The 27,559-nt window shown below is 36.0% G+C and overlaps 1 protein-coding gene across 2 annotated transcripts in view; it reads left to right on the forward strand.

Moving 5' to 3' along the window:
* Window positions 1–27,559, forward strand: part of LOC100379068 (F-BAR domain only protein 2-like) — a 60,588-nt gene that overhangs the window by 8,707 nt on the left and 24,322 nt on the right. For both annotated transcript variants that reach the window (XM_085503121.1, XM_085503122.1), the window contains exons 2-10: window positions 7,153–7,244; window positions 15,612–15,686; window positions 18,553–18,694; window positions 22,711–22,782; window positions 23,807–23,912; window positions 26,205–26,284; window positions 26,715–26,813; window positions 26,969–27,065; window positions 27,261–27,387. In XM_085503121.1, coding sequence (XP_085359247.1) covers window positions 7,153–7,244; window positions 15,612–15,686; window positions 18,553–18,694; window positions 22,711–22,782; window positions 23,807–23,912; window positions 26,205–26,284; window positions 26,715–26,813; window positions 26,969–27,065; window positions 27,261–27,387 — 890 coding nt within the window. The remainder of the gene's footprint in view (window positions 1–7,152; window positions 7,245–15,611; window positions 15,687–18,552; window positions 18,695–22,710; window positions 22,783–23,806; window positions 23,913–26,204; window positions 26,285–26,714; window positions 26,814–26,968; window positions 27,066–27,260; window positions 27,388–27,559) is intronic.

Genomic DNA, 27,559 nt, shown 5'->3' on the forward strand with positions numbered 1-27,559 from the left:
ATGATCTGTGACCAATCATTGAATGGAAAATACATAACAATGTATAAAATCTTACACTGAAATGTAGACGAGAAAATAAAAGATTAATACTTGGGGTATTATGTAACAATGTGTTTGCTTGAATGCACACCTTAGTCGTGCCTGAACAAATCATGTTTAACCATACGTCTTGGGATACATATGCACTTCTAGTTGTTTTAAATCAATTTCGAAATGGCAAATAGTGGCCATTTTAGTGTTGAAAGTGCATTCAAAATTCAGTATTTCTGCCATGTGCTTAGACGGATTTCATGCAAACATGGTGCGTACATCATAGGACCTTGATGTACATCATCATGATTTGCAGATCAGATTGAAAAATGGCCGTCTGGTGGCCATTTTGTTTCAAATTTTAAACATACCGTTACATCATTGTCACAAATGGACAAGCTTTCTTTTTAGTTCTGATTCAAGATGGCTGACTCAGTAGTATTCAGCAGTAAATACATGTACGCATCAAGTTCTAGTGGAACTGGATTTCAGACAATCCTTGATGGATTTTGATTTGCCAGAACCTTTAAACATGACATGTTTTGAGTGATTGCATTTATGTTTTGTAAATAAATATCATAAGCGATACAAGCTTTCATAGTTTTGTATTAGCATGGCTCATAATTTCAGTAGTGCATCATTTGATACTATATGTATGTATGTACTATACTACCGTATTACCCCGGGCACGCGCCCAGGGGCCTGAACGTACAAAATCGGGAAAAATTGGGGGTGGGGCGCTTACCCGAGGACCACCCCAAAAAAGATTTTAAAAAGTTGTTTTTGTGATCGTATGATAAGGTCAAATAAAGGAATGCTTTCGTACACTTTGTACACGTACTTATTTCTTGATTTATGCGAGGTTTCAATAAACGTGAGCACTCGGTCAAGATCTGTAGGAACACTAAGACACAGGGTCGAATTTCAAGAATAAAACTTGTTTTATGTCAGCGAATGAAGTTGTATTACTCACTGAAATTGACTACAAACTATGGTAAATATTGTAATCAATGCACGGTTCCATTTTAGTAACCGTGATCAGTCGAAACGGCCGGGGAAAAACTACCGCTTGTAATCCAAGAAGGCGATGACCTCATTAGCATAATTTTGTTCACGCACGTATTGATACATCGCATCGTAATTACTGAAGAATAGCAGACAGGGTTATGAAACAAAACAAACTTTTATTACTGATGTGAAATGTTTACAAACTATTGTGAATACATAAACATATTCAAATGGCGATACATAAAAAACAGACTGAAAATAAACTCTGGTCGACCTCATTAACATGATTTATTGACGCACCCACACACAAGACAAAATTATGATGCAACAAGTTCCCATCGTCGGCATGCCTCATTATGGTTATCGTAATGGACTTGAGGTCGGCAAAATGTGTTTTTCTTCAACGACAGAAAAATAATCCACATGACCGTAATGCCATAGCTGTGATGAGGGATGGAAAGAAAGTAGCAATGTCTCAAATGTGCTAGCTCCCGTTCACAGTCAGCTGGCATCGGTGTCGCTGGGTGTATATGATAGAGGGAAGTTGTGCAACCAAATTTGCCGAGTTCGCAGTTTTTCACCAATAAAAAAATAACTAAGGCAAAAACTCACGGTTTTTCAGCATTTTTGTAATAAAGACATTATCCTCTATCAATAATCCGCCCCAAATAGAAACATTTCCACTAATTCTTGTGTTTTTTCTACGTTTTTCGAAAAAACCTGCGATTAGCCTGCGAAAGTAGAACATTCCGGAGGGGGGTGAAACGGAAGAGCCAAACTTAACGCGTAAAAATAGAATGCGTATTTTGATCTCTGCGTGGTCAACCAATGGCTGGACACGGATACGTTTTTGGTTGTTGCCAAAGAGCCCGGCCCCGCGTCCATCGCCTGGCGATGCTCTTCCAATGAGTTTTTACGTAAAAACACAAACAAAACGGCCCTTTTCAGGGCCACCACACACTCCAAAAAGAGAACTACCGTAACAAACACACTATTTAAATAAATCAGACGCGTTCGTTTTTGACAAATACAACTTTATTGTTGACCTAATTCTTGGCTAAAAATCACCCTGGGCGTTTAACCGAGAATGTCCCCAACATGTAACTTTTGTGAAAACAGGGGGGTGGGCGCTTGCCCAGGGAGGGGCGCGTGCCCGGGGTAATAAGGTATTTGCTATTTCCAGTCTCGAAATGATTTAGCATTTAATGTGGAACTGATACATGTACATTATGGTAGCACCAGGGGTGAAACATTTGAAAATTGATCTGTGATTCAAAAATGATCTTAAAGTTACCCAGAATGCTACTACACATGTGAAAGCTTGGATATAGACAAATATGGTACCGGTAGTACATATACAACATCAATATTTGTCTGCAGGGTTACCTGACTGTTGATTTTGCTCTTTGTTGTCATCCTTGTTTTAGATTTGTTTCAACAGTGCCACCATGACTGATTTGAGCAAAAATATCATTCCACCCAAAACATTTGAAAATTTTACAAAATGCTGAAGAAGTTATTTTTTGGACATGGTCTTTCCAATCATTGAAATAATCATGTACATTACCATTGGCGATGTCATGAATCGAAGAAAACAGCTTTTTCCCTTGACTAGACTAGCAACACAAAAATGTATCATTTGCATTCAATATATCACTGATATGTACATGCACACTTTATTGCCTTATTATTCATTTACTGTAAAAGTTTCAATTTATAAACGTTTAATTAGAAAAATAACTTTAAAAAAAATGTATAGCATCTTAAAATTTGCATATGTGTTTCTGGATAGTGAAAATGTCCCCAAGAAAAGGGTGTGTCAATTTGAGCATGTTAATGGTCACGCGCTATTTTATTATTCGTTAAATTCATGCATTATGTTCTTGTTCTTGAATGAGTTGTGTGCTTTTATAACCTTGGTGCCTGTAATATAACCAGCATATGGACCAGCATCAACTTCCTGTTTAGCCGGACACACATTTGACCCCTAGATACCATCACTCATACACGTATGTAAACACAGACAAAAGGAAAGTGTACATGTGTATGGCTGTAAAAACTACATGCCTTGTCCGTGTATTTGCAAATTATGTACCGTATTTGCTTTATTAGTAACACATGCACTTATGTAAATTACATAAATGTCTATTCGTCATATTTCAGCAAGGCTCAAAATTAAGTTATTGGAAACCTGCTGAGCTACGAGTTTTAAAAGCTCAAATTAATCTGCATCAACAGCTTGCTATCCACTCATCTCCGGTTGTCTTGGGTGAAAATATTCTCAAAGTTGCAAACTTTATCAAGCTATAATTCAAAGCTAGTTCAAATAGTAAAACAGGAAAAGGCTGTAAAATTACCCATGGTAATTTTGGGTAGTCATTCTGGTTTTGTAAACACTTGAGCAATGGGACGTTTACTTTTATTTATGCCCACACTTGTTTGCTTAGACTATATCACCATTCCAAATTTTAGTGCATATTATGGGATAGTTTCGACCAATTTGAACCATGAACGAAACACAACTCCACCAATTGTAAAGCGAACTTAGCGTGTAACCCAAACTAACTTGTCCAAATTTGGAATCGTGATATGTTCCATGCAAACACAAATAAATAAAGGTCACATTGCTCACACTTGATGGAGGACACCCATAACTTTGAGGAAATACTAGAAAATTTATAAACACAATGTCGTTATTTCTGGTTGTTTAAAAAGTTTGTAGTATGTGCTCTTTATGCTACTGTTTTTTTCAAGTCGTCTTCAATGAGCCAATTTCCAATAAATGGAGAGTTTGGTTTCAGTGCACTTCTGTTGAAAATAGGCTTATAATAATAGAGCAAATACAGTAATAGCATTATTAGTAGATATTTTCAGAACATTTTAACTGATGTGCTTACTTCAAAATCACTATTTCATGAAAATTTTGTGTCAATTCAAATTCTCATGTAAAAAATTAGTGTTTTTAGTCAGCATTCACATTTTGTGTCATCAACAATTTTGCACACAAAAAATTGTCCAACCACCCAAAATATGTTTTTGAAAAATAATTTAAGGCAAGGACTTATAATAAATATATATATATATCGGTACATACATGTACATGTATTACTGGTAGTTTACATTAATTTACCAGATGTACAATGAGTGGGAGTGGGTGCAATCAACAGGAAATATAATCGCACCACATGCATTTGACATTGTTTCCATATTACCATATTATATATGAGTAGATGACTGAATTATATATTCTTTTTTGTTTTTTTATGACTTGGATGTCGCAATGACTTTTAGCGATGGGGCAATTATAAGTATTGTTTACAATATATTTTACATGATATGAACTTTGTAATACAGAGGACACCCAATTTCAAGTACAAATCTGATGTAATCTATAGAGTAAGGTACATTAATATAGGATACATTCAGGATTTTTTGGAAGGTATTCTGCAAGGACATCCAGGCGACATGTGTGCATGACTCTTACAGAGTACACATCCTGGTAGTTTTAAGGGTAATGTTTTCTGGAATAAATTTCATTTATTATATATGTTAGTTTTCATCGTGTTTGAATGTTTTTCAACATCAATGACAACTGTTTGCATTTTTGCGAAAATTGAGATCTTTTTTTTGGGGGGGTATGGCTATTTCATTCAATGCCTCTGTGAACTTTGACCTCTGATTTTATAGAAGTACTCTGGACTTCATTTCCATGTCACTGTGATGCAAGATAAAACTCAGTTTGTAGGTTTGGTTTTTTTATTATAATCCTCGGTTGATGTTCTGGAGAGTTTGAGATATCACCAATTTTGAAACGCCCCAGTTTATATGTCATTGATATCGTGCTTACCAATAATGTTACCAGTAACACATTTGTATTATTTACGCTGATAAAGCTCAAGTTGTATATGATCAAAAAGAGCAAATTGTCTTGTTAAAAAGTATTTATTTGTTACAAATTTGACATATACACATTTGTCAGTGGGTGTATGGTTATTCCTGTGTATTAGTACTTCTGCCACAACAACATGTGTAATGAGCCATTCTACTTTATACCTGCACCCCACATGGGGATGAGTTTCAGTCTGTTCTTTAATTCCCAGTAATTCACCAATAAAGGGTGTAATTCAAGGTCTTCATATGATCTTTGTTAATTTGGTGTAATCCCATCAACACAAATGGTTTTCATCTCACATATGCTTTTATTGGAGTTGTTCTTCTAATAACGAAAATACTGTAGAATACTTTATTTTCGCTTGGAATTTATTTTGCTTTTTTCCCTGAAGGGATGATTCCGTGAAAATAAAATCCAGCGATTATACTTTTTTTCCTATATTTCACATTAATTAAACTCATCAAAAATCAGTGAAAATAAATTCCATACAAAACGCCCAAAAAGCATTTTCAGCGAAAATTAATTCCAGTGAAAATAAAGTATTCCACAGTATGCTACATTAGTAATAGATCTCTAATTGGTATTTTTGTCCCCTGGATTTTTGTTCTGCTATGATCAAAATGATCAAAAAAGTTTGAAAACATCGCTATTTCACGCACACTTCGTTGAATTCTAACTACCATCATATTGTTATGTTTGTCTCTGGTTTATTTTTATGCTTCATTAGTCACTAACATTTGCATGCTGTACTTTATTTAACATGGTCTGGTCATTCATTATTCTTTAAACACAACCATGTCTGTTAATTAAAGTCTAAATATCTCGGTCAGTCCTATTTTCTGTGCTGGATCGTGATATAAATATTATATATTCAACTGTGTTGAATACATGACTGAAATATAATAACATTTTCACCACCAAAGTATCTCGCCCAAATTTGTCTGCACTTTTTTACGCTAAAAAACGCTAATTGTAGAACAAAGGACAAAATTTTAGTAATTTTTCAATTATTCCCCCAAAAATTTTGCTATTTTTGGCCCAATCTTTGGAAGAAATGCGCTAACTATAAACTACATGTATAACTATTTTGTGTATTTGTAATGAAAAGAGGGAACTGGTGGTGAAAAGGTTGAATTTAATGATGGTTGGTGTGTAAAGGACATCTCCTTGCATGTACACAGTTCTACATTTGTAACTTGTCATCATGCAACATAATTGGCTGTACATGATTGGATGAACACATAGTATCACAGAAAGCGGTTATTCTCTTCTATTATGATTGTAAATTCTCGAGTATCCTGTCTTTTGTACTGAACACTCCCACACGTATGTATGTCATGGTTGTCATCTTGGGTGGGTGTCCTCGTAAACTCAAAATGCCACTAGGCAGTCTTCACCCACTAGATCCACTGCATGTGATGTGTAAAAATATAGATGCTTGTGTTGAGTGGGAATTTTGTTAAAAATGAGCCCACCAAGATGTCCTGACAAGCTTTTTGAGCATGATGGTTTTACCATGCCTGGCCACAAATATATCCCCCTTGAACTTTCAAGTAACAATATAGATAATTGATAGTGTCTTTTGTGATAAAATAGGTATGCAAATTATATTATAATTATTATGCAAATTAGCCACCATATTTAGACGTATACCTACGAAACACACTGGGTATGGTTCCAAATATGTTGGATTCATTGTAATGTGCCAAAAATCAGTATTGCATCAATTTTAAAATTTAAAGTACAGGTAATTTTTTTTTAATTGCTTTTACTTATCTATAGTGTACTTATAATTAAAGTATTAAACAAATAAAGGAAAAGCAACTAGTTTAAGTGGTTTGTACTATCACCTGGTTCAAAAGCATTCCAAAGAAAAAACCTATTACAGTATTCACTCTATTGGTAGTATATGCGCTTATTTAAATGACGTGTTTCATCATTATATCTACATGTTGTAATATACAATCAATGCAATTTTTGGTTTTTGCACTTCTAATAGAGTAAATATGGTATCACAAAATGTGTTATTTACGTGGCTGTGGTTGCCATGTTCCTTGCGACGCATGTTGTTGTTTGTCAACATGTGATATACATTGTTTATTCATACTCAAATGTTCATGCATATTTTTTTTAAATAAAGTGTATACATGTTTGATGAGGTCAAATGTCAAACATGAGTTTTGGGGAGTGACTGAATATTGTACGTTTTATTTATATTACAGGGGGACAAAAATAATGGATTTGACGTTTTATATCATAATATGAAACATGGACAAGTTACTAGCAAAGAACTCATGGATTGCATACGAGAAAGGTAAAATAAAATAACATATTCAATATGTATTTTTCTCACAACTGCTGTTTATTGGGATTACACACTTCTCACCCATTCATTGCGCTATTCTATACATCCACGGCTAGTCAAATATGCGTATCCTGGCTAAACTATACCTAGACTGTTGTGTATGTGCATGTAAACAACACCTAGACTGCTGGCTATGTGCATATAAACAATACCTAGACTGCTGGCCATGTGAATGTAAACAACACCTAGACTGCTGGCCATGTGAATGTAAACAACGCCTGGACTGCTGGCTATGTGCATGTAAACAACACCTAGACTGTTGGCTATGTGCATGTAAACAACACCTAGACTGCTGGCTAAGTACATGTAAACAACACCTAGACTGCTGGCTATGTGTATGTAAACAACACCTAGACTGTTGGCTAAGTATATGTAAACAGCACCTAGACTGCTGGCTATGTGCATGTAAACAACACCTAGACTGCTGGCTAAGTACATGTATGTGTAAACAGCACATAGACTGCTGGCTATGTGTATGTAAACAACACCTAGACTGTTGGCTAAGTACATGTAAACAGCACCTAGACTGTTGGCTAAGTACATGTAAACAGCACCTAGACTGCTGGCTAAGTACATGTATATGTAAACAACACCTAGTCTGCTGGCTAAGTACATGTAAAAAACACCTAGACTGCTGGCTAAGTACATGTAAACAGCACCTAGACTGCTGGCTAAGTACATGTAAACAACACCTAGACTGCTGGCTAAGTACATGTAAACAGCACCTAGACTGCTGGCTAAGTACATGTAAACAACGCCTAGACTGCTGGCTAAGTACATGTAAACAACACCTAGACTGCTGGCTATGTGTATGTAAACAACACCTAGACTGCTGGCTAAGTGCATGTAAACAACGCCTAGACTGCTGGCTATGTGCATGTAAACAACACCTAGACTGCTGGCTATGTGCATGTAAACAGCACCTAGACTGCTGGCTATGTGCATGTAAACAGCACCTAGACTGCTGGCTATGTGTATGTAAACAACACCTAGACTGCTGGCCATGTGAATGTAAACAACACGTAGACTATAAGTGTAAATCATGTGACCTGAAATATTACCCTGCATTTACTCATTTGGTTCCACAAGGCCATTTTTAACACAATATTAAAAATGTGAAAAATTAAAAACATATATTACTGTCCAAGCGCAACATAATACTTAGCTTGCTTTAAGTTGACTTAACTCGCTTTTAAAACTGCCACATATGTACATGTATATAACCTGACGAGGTCATGTGAGTTGCTCCCTCTGCGGTGCTCCAAACCCAACACACACCAGACTATTTTTTTTCGGTACCAATGAAATTGCAGGGATGTCAGATAGTGACAGCCATCAATGAGTACGGTAACCATTCACTACAGTGTTTATTTATTTGTTGACATAATGTGTTATAAGGTGCTGGCAAATTTCCGCTCAATGTTTATCATCTTGCTGAAAACAGTCCAATTTTTGCTGACAATGCAAACACGGCTTTGATTGACGGTGTTACCATGACCACCAAAATTGAATATTTATTGAACTTATTTATTTATTGCAAGAAAGCATGAACTTTGCGAATTCGACGTATTGATCTTGCCCACGGGTCATATACTACTCTGTCAGGTGTTAGTGAGGTCTGATGATATTGGCCAGCGAGGGCGTACTCACACCTACACATCAGACTGTACATGTATATTGTTCAAAATAATCTGTCTCATAATACGGGGGGTGGGGGGGGGGTATAAGAATAAGTTGGAATTATTGATGAAAATGATACTGGCTTGAAGATTATTAGTTTCTCTGAAAAGGCAAAGCCAGCAAGTAGCCAGCTTTGATACTAGTACTTACAATGTATGTCTTGTCTCTACTGTGCAATATTCTGAGCGCACTTTAAACAAATGTGTTACCATAACTGCACAGCACTGTTGATGAATTGATTAACCCCTGTTTTGGTCAAGGTAATTTAAAAAGTATATGGAGCTGACAAGGTTAGGGTTAAAATGTGTGCACTATCACATCAGAAAATGAATAATGTGATACAGTGGAATGACAGAGAACAGACTTTTATCAGTTGGATATTAACAGGAATACCTTTGACATTAATTTAATTGAAGTAATTTATCAATAGTAATTTGAAATGATTTATTTGTACAAACTGCTCATCAATTATGAGTGGATTGTGCACCTCTTAAGGCATTCATTTTTAATGAAGGACCGTTAGTTTCTGCTTTCGTTACCCATTAATAAAAGCCATTTGTGCAACTTTTTTGTGTATTTTATTTGAAGGGTCATTTGCTGCAACTTTTTTTATTCCCATATAAAGAACCATTCAACGTAACTTTTAAGTCTTTTAATAATAAAGGGCCATTTATAGGTGAACATGACATGTGTGTCATTTACAACTTCAGCATGTCTGTGCAGTCAGCTGAAAAACTCAAAAAGGGGAAAAGCTCCCTAGGACACCGGTTAAAGTCACTGTAACTTCCTGTCTTAAAGGCTAAAGTTGTCAGCTGAAAAACTCAAAAAGGGAAAAGCTCCCTAGGACACCGGATAAAGTCACTGTAACTTTTTGTCTTAAGGTAGCGAGAAGGGAAATTTTCACTTTTTTCTTGATTTTTCACAAATTGATAAAACGGTTACTTTAGACCTTGATACATCACCCCAGGTTTACAAAAGATCGAAATTGCGAAATAACGTTGCTCAAATTAGTGTTTTAAAACACTAGCAGAAAAGACTACAACTGGCGTTTCGTGGATATTTGCATAATGTTTATCTTTGAAAGGGTTTAAATGATAACATCTTATCTGTATACTCTGTTGTTGACGATTCTGATATAACGGGTGATAAGCTTCCAGTTGCAAACAATGCGTGTTTATCTAACGTCCATTGTCAGCATTATTGTCAGTCGAGACTTCGACCGAGAAACATGGTCATACAGTACTCATTTCGCCCAACCTTCCGCTTTTACATCGACCGCTTATCGCTTAATTTCCGACCACGCGGTCTTGTCCGACCGGAAACCGACCGCATTTTAATCGCGTTTTTTTTTCGCTCGCTGGCTCGCTCACTGAAAACATTGACCGCTCGCCTAAACACTGATCACTGGCACATGGGTGGTCGAAATGGTGGTTTTGATAGTAAAGTGTGAACATACAACTAGTATTAACTATTATTACATTCTGAACGACACTTCAAATCTAATAGTTGTATTACACTTGTATCGTGAAAGCAACTGAACTGGAACCTCTTGTTACGTGTTTTGGGTGCTTGTTCTAGATGTAATATTTTTTTTAATGAGACAGTTACGTGAAAAAAGCCTAGGTAACTCCTTTTGAGAGAGCAGAGAAACGAGGAAATGTTAGTGAATAATTCCAAAAATAACGAAACCGAATCCACATCGGTCCACGTCTGGTAAAATTTGACATTGAATTTTTAAAATTAAGTCACGATCATTGAACGAGTTCGGTCTATACCGTATACGTACCATAAAAGTGTTCCCACAACAAATATTTTCGACTAAAAACGGCCATATGCCCTGAAAGAATCGAACAGAGCTTGACATGTATGAATAATTTATTGGGCTTAAAAGAAAAACGTGTCAAATTTAGTTATAGCCATAACTTTTTTAGCGCGGAAGTTGCCAACAACTGTAAACAAAAATCGTGAATTTCATAGATTCGAATAAAATAAAGCAAGCGATTGATAAGGATGATTATTAATATTTTCCCCGATGCTCTTCGAATTTTTATTTTTTTTATTTGAAGGTAAGAAATGGCTAGTTGAAGTTGCATTGTCTTCAATGCGGTTGTTTCACCGCGAACAACTCTAGCTCTGTTTTTGCATGGTTTAGTTTTGCGATGTAAAATAAAATATATATTAAAATAATAATACTTGTTTAATTATTTGGGGTTTCAGCCCACAAATTACGGACATGATCCCCATGAATTACGGTCAATGTTTGTCTTCTCTCGGCTGATTGTCACGGTGTTGATCGACGCTCTTTCTAAACTCAGCCTGAGTATGGAGAAACCAACGGGGATCGACATTCCAAACAAACAATCGAAATTATCAACGAAAGACGAGATTTTTCTAGATATTTACAAACATACTGTCATGACAAACATATGTAAAATTAACAAATACACAAAGAGGTGTAATATTAGGTTTTATTTTAGGCTTAGAAATATTTTCTTTCACTCAGCCCATGCATGTAACTGCCATTTAGATTTACGGTCCTTCAGCATCGGGGGAAACAACAATAGTTATACAAAACACATTGCGAAGACTCAACAATCGGGAAAGAAACCTCAGACAACCATGTCGTACTTGTGTTGAAGTACATTTTGTATTTCACGTCAGAATATTGTTTAAAATAAAATATTCAGTCCAGGCCAAATCGAGGTCAAAGGGTCAGGTTGCGTGCATATAATTATAGATAGTTAAAACAAAAAGTATTTGAACTTTTGTCAGCTGTTCAACATCTATAAAAAACAGAAAGACAATTATAAGACAATGTGAACCTCGGAAATTATTCTGTTAGTCCGAATTTTAAATGCGCACGAGCGAGCAGGTGGGCGGTGATATTTCAGGGTTTGCGCGGTCGAAAATAAAGCGGAAATTGTCCGGTCGAATTCAACAAGCGGTGGCAAAAGCGAGAGAAAAAGGTGATTGGAAAGCGGAAGCGGGCGGGAGGTTGTGCGAAAGGAGTACTGTAACTTTGCACAACTTTCTTTTAAATCGTTTTATTATCCAAGTCAATATTCTATTTTACTAATACATTTTTTTTCTAACGCAATGGGGAAGAAAAGAAAGAAAGCGTTGACAGACGAGGCAAAGAAAAATCTGCCACTCAGTGTCGCACTCTGACACAGCAATTTTTTTCAAACATCGGCCATTTTGTTTCACCATGAAAACCGTTTTATTAGATGTCTTATCAGAGACACTTGAAGGATTAGCTTGTTTGTAAACTGTCAGCGTGTATAGTGGGACAGTAATGTTTGTCAGAGGATTATCCTTCGTTGTTCGTTTGCATAACAATGGAAAACCCGAACGTTCCTGAGTACGGACTCAAATGCCAGCAGTTTTCTTCATTTTTCACGCTCGAGCTTGAAATTATTCATTATCTGACACTCTTTATGAGTTCTATGATATCAGTGGTTAATATGTTTGGCCATTTTTAGTGTATATTTATAATAATGCAGCAAATCTACAGTGTTTTATTAACCAAAACTGTTTTTCGCGTTTTTCTCGAGTTGAAGTTTTGATCGAGTACGACTCATTGGGACCGCCGCCAAATCAAGTGCGTTCGGACTAGAACATTCAAACTCGCAGTTATCGTTCAAAAGATAATGATGGTGCGAAATATGTCTGGGTTTTTAAAGAAAATGCTTTGTCACAGAATAATAGTCTGTTAAAGGTGCCAAGTATGAAATAGTTTAAGGACAAAAAAACAAACCTGCATAGAAATCGGAATAATAGCTCTTTTGATTATCTGAGACGCATTTCAATGGGCTTGATTACGGACAATGCATGACGTAAATTTCACCAGGAAATTCTGCAGTGTGCTCTCGCAATCGCGTACTTAGTCATTTTTACAAGGTTCGCCATTTTTGATGTCACGTGATAATTATGTAAACAATGACTGTCCAGTTTGTGCGAATTTGTACCTCTATACTTAGTCTTTTGATATATATAACTTAAATTACTGTTCTCAACGAGACAACAGACAGAGAATGTTTTATTTAAAAACGTCACAAAACCCTTCTCGCTACCTTAAAGGCTAAAGTTGTCAGCTGAAAAACTCAAAAAGGGAAAAGCTCCCTAGGACACCGGTTAAAGTCACTGTAACTTCCTGTCTTAAAGGCTAAAGTTGTCAGCTGAAAAACTCAAAAAGGGAAAAGCTCCCTAGGACACTGGTGAAAGTCGCTGTGACTTCCAGTCTTAAAGGCTAAAGTTGTTAGATCTTCACTGCTACAGTATTTTGTGACTTTCTCTGAATTTTACAGAATGAACTATCTGGAGTTTTTAATTCACTAACAACAATTTGGCAATTTTAGTAAATCTGGGGTAGAAACAACAAACAAACAGCAACATCATCCTGAACAAAAATATATCTCAAAACATAATGAATGCTTGCAAATAATAATTACTGTAGAATACTTTATTTTCCCTTGGAATTTATTGGAGGATTCCGTGAAAATAAAATCCAGCGTCTGCGAATATACTTGTTTTCCTATATTTCACATTAAACTCATCAAAAATCAGTGAAAATTAATTCCATACAAAACGCCCTAAAAGCCTTTTCAGCGAAAATTAATTCCAGCGAAAATAAAGTATTCCACAGTATTTTAACATCTCCCATCATTTTTAATGGTCAATCCTGTATCTCTTGTTTTTACAATGGTTTCTTTGATGACAGCATTTCATTTTTCTGGAATATCTGTTATGTATATTGTTATTAAAATGAATCCTAATTTTATTAAAAATTAAAGTAAAATGTTAATGCGTTGTTCATATACATATGCTCGGTAGATCCTGCACGAATTCCCGAATGTAATGTAAACACTCTGTATGATTGATTTGGGTTACTAGTAACAGTTTACCCTCTGAAAATAGAGTATTAAAAGTACATACATAGATTTATGTTTGTCGTGGAGTCTACAGTCAGATTGAAAATGTCAATATGGTTTTGTAAATGTACACTGTGTATATACATGTATTGTTGTATATCATAAATATACATGTACTATAAGCAAGCAGGGTCAATGTCAGATATTCATTATCACTAGATGTATACTGTGTTGTCATAGTAATGTGATTTGCATAGTTCTGCACATTCATAAAGAGCGGAGATATTATATTGTCAACAAATTTAGTTTGGTTGAAACCATGCATATTATTTACCAAATTTGCATGATAATTAGCTAATTTTTAGCTGTTCTATGACTGTTTCACTGATATCTGAAGAACCACTCATTGATTTTTGATGAAACCTGGTACATAGATGCTCAGGGACAATGCGCAGACCTGATTAGTTTTGGGTTGAAATATGTGCATATTAATTACCTAATTTGCATATTCCTTTGCCAACTTTTTCACCACCAGATTTTCTCGCCCAAATTTTTCTGCACTTTTTTCTTATATTCTTCAACATTTCTGGAAATGAACCCTAATTTTGGAGCCAACAAACAAGCTTTTACTCAAAAAATTTGAAAAGTGCAGACTATATACGAGACTATTTTGTGAATTTACAATGAAAAGAGATAACTGATGGTGAAAAGGTTAAGTATTTTCTCATGTACTATTCAACAGATTTCAATAAAACTTGGTGCATAGATGCCCTGGGATATTGCACAGACCTGATTAGTTTTTGGTTGAAGTCTAGTGCATATTAATTACCTAATTTGCACAATAATTAGCCAAATTTTAGCCTTTTAAATTTTTTTCTCAAGAATCATTCAACGGATTTCATTGAATCTTGACACATAGACGCTCTAGGATAATGCACAGACCTGATTGTTTTTTGAAACCATGCATATTAATGACCTAATTTGCATATTACTTAGAAATTTTTAAGCATTTTCACTTGTTTCTCAAGGGCCATTCAAGAGATTTTAATGAAACACGGTACATCATAGATGCTCTGGGATAATACGCAAACCTGATTAGTTTTTGGTTGAGATCAATGTGATATGACTGAAGTTTCAGATGACTATATATGGTCATGTTACCTCAATACTATGCATAACTGTAGTATCTTAAGTACTGTTGCAGATAGGAACATGCAATTGGTGCTATAATTTTGTTGTCTGTCAAGATATATGACCAAAATATCAAGTCATCATATATGGTCATTATTTCATTGGATATTTATAATTGTTAAACCATAGCTACTTTGAACCACCCTGATCATTGATTGCAGTTATATTTTAAATGCTGTATTTGTTCTAATAGACTGTAAATATATAGTAAATACAGTATTCCTTATTTAAACTTCATGTCTCCAATACCTTCAACACAAAGGAATTCTTACTAAGTTTTCTTTGATTTATGGATGCCTAGTAGTTAAGATGTGTCATACTTACGTTACACACCACATACAGTACATGGTTTACTTGGATTAATATTTACCTTTCTGTGTATTGAAATCTGAACATGGTTCTCCTAAGGTCGCATTAGTGAATTTGGCCTCCCTAATGAGACTATTCTCTTCATTCGTGATAGTCTATATATTTATTTGTAAATAATAATTACCTACAGCTCTACAGAAATTGTTTTCAATTACACAAATCAAGTTCCAAATTGTATTTTTATTTTTCTCTTTCTTACTTATAGAGCAAATATTGAAGAAATTTATGCCAAGAATTTATATAAATTGGCAAAAACTGTTAGTAATTACAGTTTGTTAGGGTAAGTATATTGTACAGTTTATGTCAACAGTGAGAGGTGTGCTCAATTTACTATGAAGAGATATTTTGTTCTTAAACCAGGGCTGCTCAATCCCTGATATTGCACCATGGAATTGTGGGATACTGTTTTCTAATCTGTAATATCTAATACAATAAGAAAATAATCTGACTAAGGGAACTGATCATTACCACCCAGCCGGTTTCTTGTGAGTTTGACTCGGTTTACCGTACCGGTCGTTGCTTTACCGTACCGGTCGTTGCTTTACCGTACCGGTCGTTGCTTTACCGTACCAGTCGTTGCTTTACTGTACCGGTCGTTGCTTTACCGTACCGACCGTTGCTTTACCGTACCGGCTGGACAATTACCGTACTGATATGACCAATACCGACTATTTATCACCTTTGATTAATGAATGCATGGTAAACAAAGCCCCGGTAACTGATCGGCGCCCTGCCGGTAACCGTGAGTCATGCATAAATTAATTGGGCATTTTGCAAACAATAAGAATTTTTTTTTACCCATTGAAAGTGAATAATTTGAAAAGGACATGACTTGTACAACAGAGTGTTACAACCCAGTCGACTAGAGGACTCGATGGTTTAATGATTTGTTTATATTTGCCAGTAGCTCATACAGTAGAAAGAAAGTCGGACAACCGTCGAAATGTAAATAAATAAATTAAATAAAAAAGTCTTTCTGAAATTCTTCGCATGTGTTTCTTTCAATATACGTGTGTTATTCACATATTCATGATCGCCTGTACACTATACAACGACAGTCCTACATCGTAGCTTACCCACGACGTTGAATATAACGTCCCAACCTGTCGCATGAATTCGATGATACTTGCATAATGTGCCAGCATGACTCGCTTGGCCGAGCTCACATGTATTTAAATTCGGGCTTGGGCGTTCGAAAATTTGCTTTGATACTTTGTTGACAATAACATGCGGAACGCATGCACGTAGTCCAGATAAAATTCAAGTGCGTAAAACGGAATTTGACCTTGCTCTCACACCCAGTGCGAGCGATGTATTTGAACATAGTTTGTTGTGGGTATATTTATTCTACAAGTATTATCGATGACTTTGTGTCAGAGTGACTGTATCATTGAAAAATGCGTTTCGAGACGAAAAACAGACCTGTGTTTTTCCGAATGAATCCTCAGTTTCACACGTATTGTTTTCTTGTGAACGACTTAAAAGTGTCTCTGGCCTCTGTAGTGTTAGGTCTGTACAAAATACCCAGTCTAATTCTAGATTGTGTCCATTGAACTGGCTGGACTCGGGGCCCTGAAAAGGGCCGATTGCATTTAATGCAACGCTTTTCGAGCAAGGTTGGTGTATCAAATCATTTGAACACATAATAATAATTGCCGAAAATAAATCACTGGAAATTTGTGGAGAACGAATTACAACACAGTGTCAAATTGAACCGGTCAACTAAATTATTCAACATTGCCCCCTGCCTTTATAATAAGTTGCCGTGTGTTGCCATGGTGACCATCAAAACATTTGCCAAATTTCGTCTGATCCATTGTAAGCTGATATTCAAGTCTTGGGTGTAAAATCGAAAACAAAGGGTGAACGTGTTTATAAAAAAATAAATACATGTACTATATGCAAAACATGCATTTACTACTTTGTATCAAATTGGATGTCGTCAAATATTTAGCCCAATCACTGAATAAAAAAAACATCCAAGCACACATGCACTGGCGCCAGATGAAGTGAAAAAACGCCTTGGTGAAGCTCTCATTCTCACCATGGACGTACTGGGAGCTCCATGGTCTCACAAAAATCACATGTAGCATTATCACGCGCAACTTGAATGTAAATATTATTCAATAATAATGGTAAAGTTTAATCTCTGACAAATAAAAAGACGCAACAAACTGAACTGGTGGTGTATTTGACCTCGAAAGCTACCGCACAGCAAACATGAACAAATTGATTTATAAACAGACTATAACTACAAACGAAACAAATTCTATTCAAATTAATTCTACAGTTTTGCTTTCTCTGGCGATCCTGTGCATAAAACTGAAATTTAAACAGGTCGGCATTTTACCGGTAAACCGGAAAATCAATGCATAAATTAACTTGTCAGAAGTGTGAATTGCCTCCTGGCAGTACGGTAACGGCCTTGCGGGTACGGCTAATGACCTTCGGGTACGGTAAAGAACCGGCCGGTACGGTAAAGCAGCGGCCGGTACGGTAAAGCAGCGGCCGGTACGGTAAAGAAACGCACGCCGCGGGAGACTCACAGGAAACCGGCTTGGTGGTAATGATCAGTTCCCTAACAACCTCGTACTTTAAAGGCACAACCTCATTGCTGTGGGCCATCTAGCATTGTTGTTGTAGGTGGGGTTTCTGTAAGTCTTAAATCAACAAAGATGATATAAACTGCGGTAATCACTACGGGAAAAAACAAGACTGGAATAATCCATAGTGAGATAACCTTTTAGGTGTCAATTATTCAGTGATGCATAGATCATGTCTGTTTCTCTTACCGGTAATAGAAAACGTTTTTCACCAAATTTCAAAATAATTACACTGACCATACATTCGTAAACACAACTTTGTATATTTCACCTCCATTACCAGCACTAGTATTGAGAGTATCTACAAATATTCGAGGGATTACCTAAAATACTCATTATATAGGGCAGTTGTGTGTTCAATGTGTTACATCATGACTCAGACTTTCTTTTATTGAAAAGTGGTAGCTGTTAATGCGACACTCAAGAAAGAACACTCATAAATTATTAAAATTTGTAGCTCCTACTGACTACAGTACAAGTGATATGTTACGTACAGTGAATTTTATCACAGAAAATATATTCAATTTTTTTTTTACCCGCCAGGACATTTGCACCATACTGGCAAATCATAAAAAGTTCCACGGAGAAACTTGCAAGTCTTCATCAACAGATTGTACAAAAATTACAAGAAATTGCCAAAGATTTACAGAAGTATGTTGATGAGGCACACAAAAAACACAAAACGGTAAGTTATCGGGTCTATTGAATCATTGCATCACTTTGAATGTGGTTGCCTAGATACAATGGCCATTATGAATGTGGTTGCCTAGATACAATGGCATTTTTAAATTTGGCAGGGGAAAAATTGCTCTTTTTCTTTGTTTATTCCCAAATTACCATATTTGGGCTAACTTACATTATAGAGCAAATATGGTATTTACTTTTTCAAGAAAAAATTGTGGCTACATTTTTGTCAAATGTTTTCAGTGAATTGGAAAGTTTTATTTCCCCCCAAAATAATAAATATAATGCTTTCATTTGGCAGTGAGAATTAAATGCATTCTATCAGCCCATATAAATGCTTCAATCAATGACTTTTTTTTGAAGTGAAGAATTTTTCGTAATTAGTCTGAACACAGAATATGTATGATATATATTCACAATGCATAATGGTTCATAATAGCTGCCGGGGTCAGCTGAATGTGTCGATGTCAAATTGCATCATTACATATAGGAGAAATTGAACATTATGGATTGTTAAAATTATGACTTGGAGTAGAACACATTATTTATTGAGAGACAGTAAATGTCAGTCTTCTAGTGTTAACCACACAAAATTGATTTTTCATGGAATTTCATGGGAGATATATAATTCAGTGGTGTATGTCTAACAAATGTATATACAATCAAACCTGTGTATAGTGACCACATTTATATAAATACCACCTGTCTAATGTGACCTGACATTGTGTATTTTTAAATTGTCTTGTCAAAGAAATCGGCAAAAGGTCAAAATGATAGTAGATGATTGCATTTTAGCTTCCAACTGGACATACGGTAGTCCAGGGATTGGGTTCTGGTTTCCTATCACATTATCTCAGAAGTTCATGAATCAATTTTCCCTAAACTTGGTACATGGTTTATGCATGATGATATACTGTTGACCCAGATTTTTTTTTTTGTTCAGATACAAAATAGCTTGTATCACAAAATGTCCAATAAGGTCCAAACTTGGTTCACAAACAATTGTGTGCTAGCATATCAACAACAGTTTATTTCTGTTACAATCCAATCCAAGATGGCCAAAAGGCAGCCATTTTGTTTGATGAAAATCAACAATTTTCAGCAGTATTTTGCTCATTCCTGCTTTATATAACAAATTTAAGCTGTCCAATTAAGTTACAACAATACTTAATTTGTGTCACAATAAAATCCAAGATGGTCGACTGGCAGCCATACATCATATGGCAATTCAAATCATGGTGTATTGTGGGAAAGTTATGACCAAATCAAACACAACTCTGCCAATTATAAAATGTGTCTGCTCCCGCAATCTAACAAATCTATCCCACAATGCACTATAATTTGCAATTACGATATATGTTTTACATTTTGTCAACATAGACATTAGAGACTCACACATGTTAAATTGTCTGGCAAGTCATTAGTTCAGTGCAAAACGGGTACATGCACTTGATCAAAAAGGAGCTTGACTGTATGATGTACTTCAAAAGTGGATTGTCACCTCTATGGCAATTATGTTAGTCAATACATAAGGGAGAGAATTAGATAAATGATTCATGACGCTTGTGAAATGTTATCTAAAGTGATTGATGATGTAAAAGAAGATGGATGACCACTTTTTTGCATTCTTCACATAAATTAACATTTTTTTCATCCAGGTTGTCATGATTGGATTTTCATCTTAAGATTCTTTAATAACAATTAAAAGAGAAATAAAATTTAATTATAAAATTACTATATTGCCTATACAGACGTGCCAAAATCAGTTTGAAAAAGAAAGTCAGCAGGAAATTTGTCAATGTGCTTTTTTGTCTAAGTATTCTGTATTAATAAGTTTTGATTGGATATTAGCATGAGCCAATTAGTTTTTATTTAGAATGGATGATAAACACAACCGTACAGTGAGTACTCAGAAGGGGCAACTTCTTTGGTGTTGGTTCAGTCGGCTTCCATTTTAGAGCAAGTTATAATAGTCTACTATTAAAGGCCCATGTAGGTTTTATAATCAACCCAAGCAATACAATTCAGTTGTAGTGTAGCTGTTGTAAACAGCACTCATCAAGTGGTGGTCACTACATAGCCCCCAAATTGGATATACAATGTATGTGACTATGAATATGTGTGGAGATTTCATGCATGGAAAGTAAAAGTATACAAACAAATGCACCACCAATCCAATAGGTCATGTGGAGTTATTTTTTTAAATATTGAAAACACACTTTTAAGCTTTTGTACGTCATGGGTACACGACTCGTTGGCTCTGTTTGAGGACTCTTCACAGTTTTCTTCATTATGGGTACACGACTCGTTGGCTCCATTTGAGGACTCTTCACAGTTTTTTTCTTTACGGGTACACGACTCGTTGGCACTGTTTGAGGACTCTTCACAGTTTTGTTCATCATGGGTACACGACTCGTTGGCTCTGTTTGAGGACTCTTCACAGTTTTGTTCATTATGGGTATATATGACCCGTTGGCTCTGTTTGAGGACTCTTCACAGTTTTGTTTATCATGGGTACACGACTCGTTGGCTCTGTTTGAGGACTCTTCACAGTTTTGTTTATCATGGGTACACAACTCGTTGGCTCTGTTTGAGGACTCTTCACAGTTTTGTTCATTATGGGTACACGACTCGTTGGCTCTGTTTGAGGACTCTTCACAGTTTTGTTCATTATGGGTACACGACTCGTTGGCTCTGTTTGAGGACTCTTCACAGTTTTGTTCATCATGGGTACATGACTCGTTGGCTCTGTTTGAGGACTCTTCACAGTTTTCTTCATCATGGGTACACGACTCGTTGGCTCTGTTTGAGGACTCTTCACAGTTTTGTTCATTATGGGTACACGACTCGTTGGCTCTGTTTGAGGACTCTTCACTGTTTTCTTCATCATGGGTACATGACTCGTTGGCTCTGTTTGAGGACTCTTCACAGTTTTGTTCATCATGGGTACACGACTCGTTGGCTCCGTTTGAGGACTCTTCACAGTTTTGTTCATTATGGGTACACGACTCGTTGGCTCTGTTTGAGGACTCTTCACAGTTTTGTTTATCATGGGTACACGACTCGTTGGCTCTGTTTGAGGACTCTTCACAGTTTTGTTTATCATGGGTACATGACTTGTTGGCTCTGTTTGAGGACTCTTCACAGTTTTGTTCATCATGGGTACATGACTCGTTGGCTCTGTTTGAGGACTCTTCACAGTTTTGTTTATCATGGGTACACGACTCGTTGGCTCTGTTTGAGGACTCTTCACAGTTTTGTTCATCCTGGGTACACGACTCGTTGGCTCCGTTTGAGGACTCTTCACAGTTTTGTTCATTATGGGTACATGACTCCTTGGCTCTGTTTGAGGACTCTTCACAGTTTTGTTTATCATGGGTACACGACTCGTTGGCTCTGTTTGAGGACTCTTCACAGTTTTGTTCATCCTGGGTACACGACTCGTTGGCTCCGTTTGAGGACTCTTCACAGTTTTGTTCATTATGGGTACATGACTCGTTGGCTCTGTTTGAGGACTCTTCACAGTTTTGTTTATCATGGGTACACGACTCGTTGGCTTTGTTTGAGGACTCTTCACAGTTTTGTTCATCATGGGTACATGACTCGTTGGCTCTGTTTGAGGACTCTTCACAGTTTTGTTTATCATGGGTACACGACTCGTTGGCTCTGTTTGAGGACTCTTCACAGTTTTGTTCATCCTGGGTACACGACTCGTTGGCTCCGTTTGAGGACTCTTCACAGTTTTGTTCATTATGGGTATACGACTCGACTCTGTTTGAGGACTCTTCACAGTTTTGTTCATTATGGGTATACGACTCGTTGGCTCTGTTTGATTCCTGGTTATAGTAGGGTTGCAGCTTTGCATCATGGGAAATGTGTGCATTAGTAACAAATGTTTTAGGTGGGTATGATCCAATTGTGTTCAAAACTGACATTTATGGTGTTGGACAACGCGAGTGACAATTGAAATGGATTCTCACTGTTTTTTTTTTGTTTTTTTTCACTTTTGTACGTCAGGTAAAAGAGGAAGTGTCAGGTACGGCAGATGCTGCACAATCAATCCAGTCTACAACAACGGCTCTTTTGAAGGTCAGTAAAAGCATGCATCAATTCCTGCTGCCTATATGACATCATAATTTAGAGACAGCGCCCTCATTTATCATTTAAAAAAAGTGGTGCTTTTAACAGACTGAATTATGATACAAAAAAAAAATAACATGGCATTCTATTATTATTATGCTGATCTCTTTTTCTCGACTGAATGTCATTTCTAAGCGAAAGTTATCCAGTCTGTCTGTCCTTGATTAGTCACCACCCTCAATAAGTGTAATTTTTTGCTTGGATAATGACATCTGGGACTTAGTGATGTAATTGTATATCCCTTTTAAAGTAGCGAGAACGATTGTAATGAAATTTTGAATTAAGAATTCTCTGTTGCCTCATGCAAATACCTATTTACCATATAAACTTTTTACAAAACTGGATATAGAGGAACATGTTTGGATATATTGGGCAGTCAGATTACTAAATCTTGTTAATATATTTAAAACTGTAATTGCCAGAAAATGCTGCGTTACCTTCTGCTGGAATTTACCTGATCCACGGAGTGTTATTAACAAGGCACTGTCATCAAAACTGCACATGTGTGTATGGAAGACTCGTACAACAATGAGTGTTTACATACTGATAGTAGCCAGTTTTGGGAGGTATGCTAAAAGCAGTTGTAGCTCAACTCATCAGAAATCAATGAAAATAAATTTCATATGAAACACCCAAAAGTCTTTTCAGCAAAAATTAATTCCTGCTACAATACAATGTTTTACACCATTATAGAATATTATAGAATCCACACTGTCTCAGTTTCAACAATACAGCTGCTTAATGTCTATAGAAACATGTTTCAATTAAAATTTGAAAAGTCCAATCACAAACAATAGTTTTGGGAAATTCCTGTTCCTGAAGTGTTAACCACGGCCACCCTTGAACAAAATAACAAGAAGAAAAATGTTTTCCTTGTTGCGATTTTTTTTATCTGTTGATGAAAATTTCTACCAGTGAATTATTTCATTGAAATTTTTTACCTTCTTTTTTGTTATTTTTTTTCTTTTTGTAGGCTAAAGAGAATTACAACAATCGATGTTTTGAATACGAAAGGTTGAAAAAAGAAAATGCTCCTCAAAAAGACATTGAGAAAGCCGAGACAAAGTATAAAAAATCTAGTAAGTACATGCATGCAGTACTGTAAAGTTGAATGTATATCAATATTGCTGTCTATTTTCACTTGATGTATAAATTGAGAAATTCCCTGGGAACGTATGTCATTATTTCCACAACTTTCTCACGTCAGCCATGATGAGTGATTTATCGATTAACTGTACATTAATAACAAAGCGTTTTATAAATTTGTACTTTGGTGGGAAACATGAATTCCATATATATTGTGTGCCTGTAATTCTAGAAGCGAACAGACAATACCATATTTGGACAGACAATACCGTATTTGGACAGACAATTCCATATTTGGGCTATTAATGTATTTCCAATAGAAGTGCACATAAACAAAACAAAATTGAATTAATTGTATATTGGATCATTGAAATATGTTTTATTTTTTGCATTGGCACGTCTATCATTTACTGTAAAATACTTAATATTCGCTTGTAAATTATTTTCGCTGACTGAAAGATTCAGTGAAAATAAAATCCAGCGAATATGCCTTTTTTCAAGTCATCAAAAATTAAACTCCATACAAAACACCCAAAAAGTCTTTTTCAGCGAAAATTAATTCCAGCTTAAAATAAAGTATTTCACAGTATGTAAGTGCATGCACTTAAAATTGAGCAAATATTGTATATCTACATGTATATGGTAAATTGTTATTACATAAAAAAAAAGTCATCTATTAACTCTTGACAAGTTACCATTGGCGTATTTTATTTAACAAATGATGTCACTTTCTTCACTAATGGCTAAGAGTAATTTCAAACCATGAATTGTGCTGCGAAAATGGACATTATTTAAACATATCAGAGAAACATAATGCTTTGATATGTAGTGTGTGTTACAGGTGCATATTTTAATTAGTCCCCGTTCGGACATAGTCCGAAAACGGGGACTTATAGTTTGCCCTGTGTGTGTCTGTGCGTTCGTATGTCCGTGATCACCTGTATCTCGAACATGCATGGACCGATTAAGTTCAAACTTCACTCATACATTACACATTATATGGGACATATGCACATGCATTTTTTTCATGATCCGATTAACGATAGCCAAAGTTCTGGATCCGTATCTGAGACATGCTTGGATTGATCAAGTTCAAACTTCACACACACAAGGTACATCATTTCACAAATATGCATGTGCATTTATTTCATGATCTCATTAACGATAGCCAAATGGCGGCCGCTTTAAGGCCGAAAATGCATTGCAATCGCACATTTTCACCATTCCGGACCCGGATCTCAGTTATGCATGGACGGATTTTGTTCAAATTTGGTACATACATTAAACATAATAGGACCTTGATGCACGTCATTTTTTTTCCGAATCAAGTTCGAAATGGCCGACTGGCGGCCATTTTGTTTTAAAGAATTCAGTTCTGGATCTGTATCCGAGACATGTCTGGATTGATCAAGTTCAAATTTCACACACACATGGTACATCATGTCACAAATAGATATGTGCATTTGTTTCATGATCCGCTTAACAATAGCTGAATGATGGCCATTTAAGGCCGAAAATGCATCAAAATCACGTATTTTCACAATTCCGGAACCGGATCTCAGTCATGCATGGATGGATTTTCTTCAGATTTAGTGCATATATTAAACATAATATAAGCTTGATGCACACCAATTTTTCTTCAGATCAAGTTCAAAAATGGCCGACTGGCAGCCATTTTGTTTTAAAGAATTTAGTTTTCGATCCATATCTCGGACATGCCTGGACAGATCAAGTTCAAACTTAACATACACATCATACATTATATCATACATATGCCTGTGCATTTGGGTCAGTCCTATTAAGGTCAAAAATTCGTCAAAATTGCACATATTCACCATGGGTGAATTTAGTTCACACTTCATGCATACATTGTACATTATGGTACCTTGAATCACGTTGTTTTGTTTTCCAAATCGGGTTTTAACTGAATACAGTTCAGCATCCATATCTCAGGCATGCCTGAACCGATCAAGACCACACTTCACACACATCATACAATGTGTTGTACATATGCAGGTGCATTTTGGATCAGACCACTGAAAGTGGTCTGAGATTTCGGTCATGATCTGCTTTGAATGTATATGTCACTCAAATATGAATGGAATGGGGACGTGTCATTGGCAATGACTTGTTTGATACATGAATTATAAAAATGTTATTTGTCTTCTCACTGTTGGCCAAGTGGTTGACAGATTGGCATTGGAATAATTGGAATTGCAGTATGCTGTAATTTGTATTAAGAAAAGTAGACGTCATAGGGTAATATGTATGTTCTATTTTCACAGTGGATGATTATAAAGCGTACATTGAAAAATATGGAACCACCAGGATTGATTTTGAGAAGAAAATGACGGAATCATGCAAAGTAAGTATGTGGTGTATAACGTAATGAATGCACAAAGCATACACAAAGTATGCATAAAGTGTGCGCAAAGTATGCACACTTCGTGCAAAGTATGCACGCTTTGTGCAAAGCATGCATAAAGTGTGTATAATGTGTTTGCAAGGTATGCAAAAAGAGTGTATGAAGCATGCAATAAGTATGTATGAAGCATGCACAAAATAAATATATGCAAAATGCATGCACAAAATATATACAGAGCATGCACAGACTATTATCTTGATAGATTGATATGTAGCTAGGGTCTATGCCATCCCATACTGCCTGTGTGCATACTTTTTATTAGACATCAGTGCTTGCTAATACCGGTAGTCATAATTTAGTGAGGGAGAAAATTACGCTATGTTTAGTTTTCAGATGTGACAATTCTGTTTTTTTTTTCTTCAAATTATAGCAATTTCAGCAAATAGAGGAAGCTCATTTGAAACACATGAAGAGTGTACTGAGTCAGTACAACACAACACATGAAGAAAAACACAAACTTATAGGACAGGTGAGATTCACTTCCAAAACAGGTACAGATTAAAATGGTGCCCCATCACCTTGGCTCCAAAGTGTTCTATGTGTTCCATCAACCACAATCAGGAGACTTCACGATTAAAGAGAAATGGTCACTCTTTGAAATAAACGTGTGTTTGTTTTTTCTAGGTGCATCATGATTTTCGTGAACTATGTGACAGTTTCACAATAGCTAAGTTGATTCTAATGTTTTCTGAAGCAAAAGGAACGGGACCAGATAGACCTGGTATGTTTTGAATAACATTCTGTGGTAAAACACTCGTAATTGGGCTGGCTTCCTGTTTTATTGTTGGTTCTTTTTGCTTACACTAACACACTTGGATTCAATCAGCTCTGAATTCATTTTCTTAGATGACAATCTTAAATGGTCCATGCGTGAGTGATACCACTAATCACTCTCTGTCAATTCATCTGTCTGTAGGGACCATATCATTTGAAGAATGCGATGTGTCCAATATACCAACTCCAGAACCAGTGCCCAGGGAAAAACTGAAAAAGAAATTGAGGAAAACAAAGAAAAAGAAAAATGATAAAGACAGTGAATCAAGGTGGGAACATACAGGAATCTGTAAAATTGGCGCTGTTTGAAGTATTCATGATTTGATACACTGACATTGTTCACAGCAACAGAATTTGTTGTGATTTTCCTGTTCTAATACATCAATAGCTTGATGAATAGATGAAATGAAGGAGAAAAAATGACTCCAGCAAATAATGTGT

Source organism: Saccoglossus kowalevskii, chromosome 9 (genome assembly GCF_978046115.1).
Source record: "Saccoglossus kowalevskii chromosome 9, keSacKowa6.1, whole genome shotgun sequence".
NCBI classification, from domain to species: domain Eukaryota; kingdom Metazoa; phylum Hemichordata; class Enteropneusta; family Harrimaniidae; genus Saccoglossus; species Saccoglossus kowalevskii.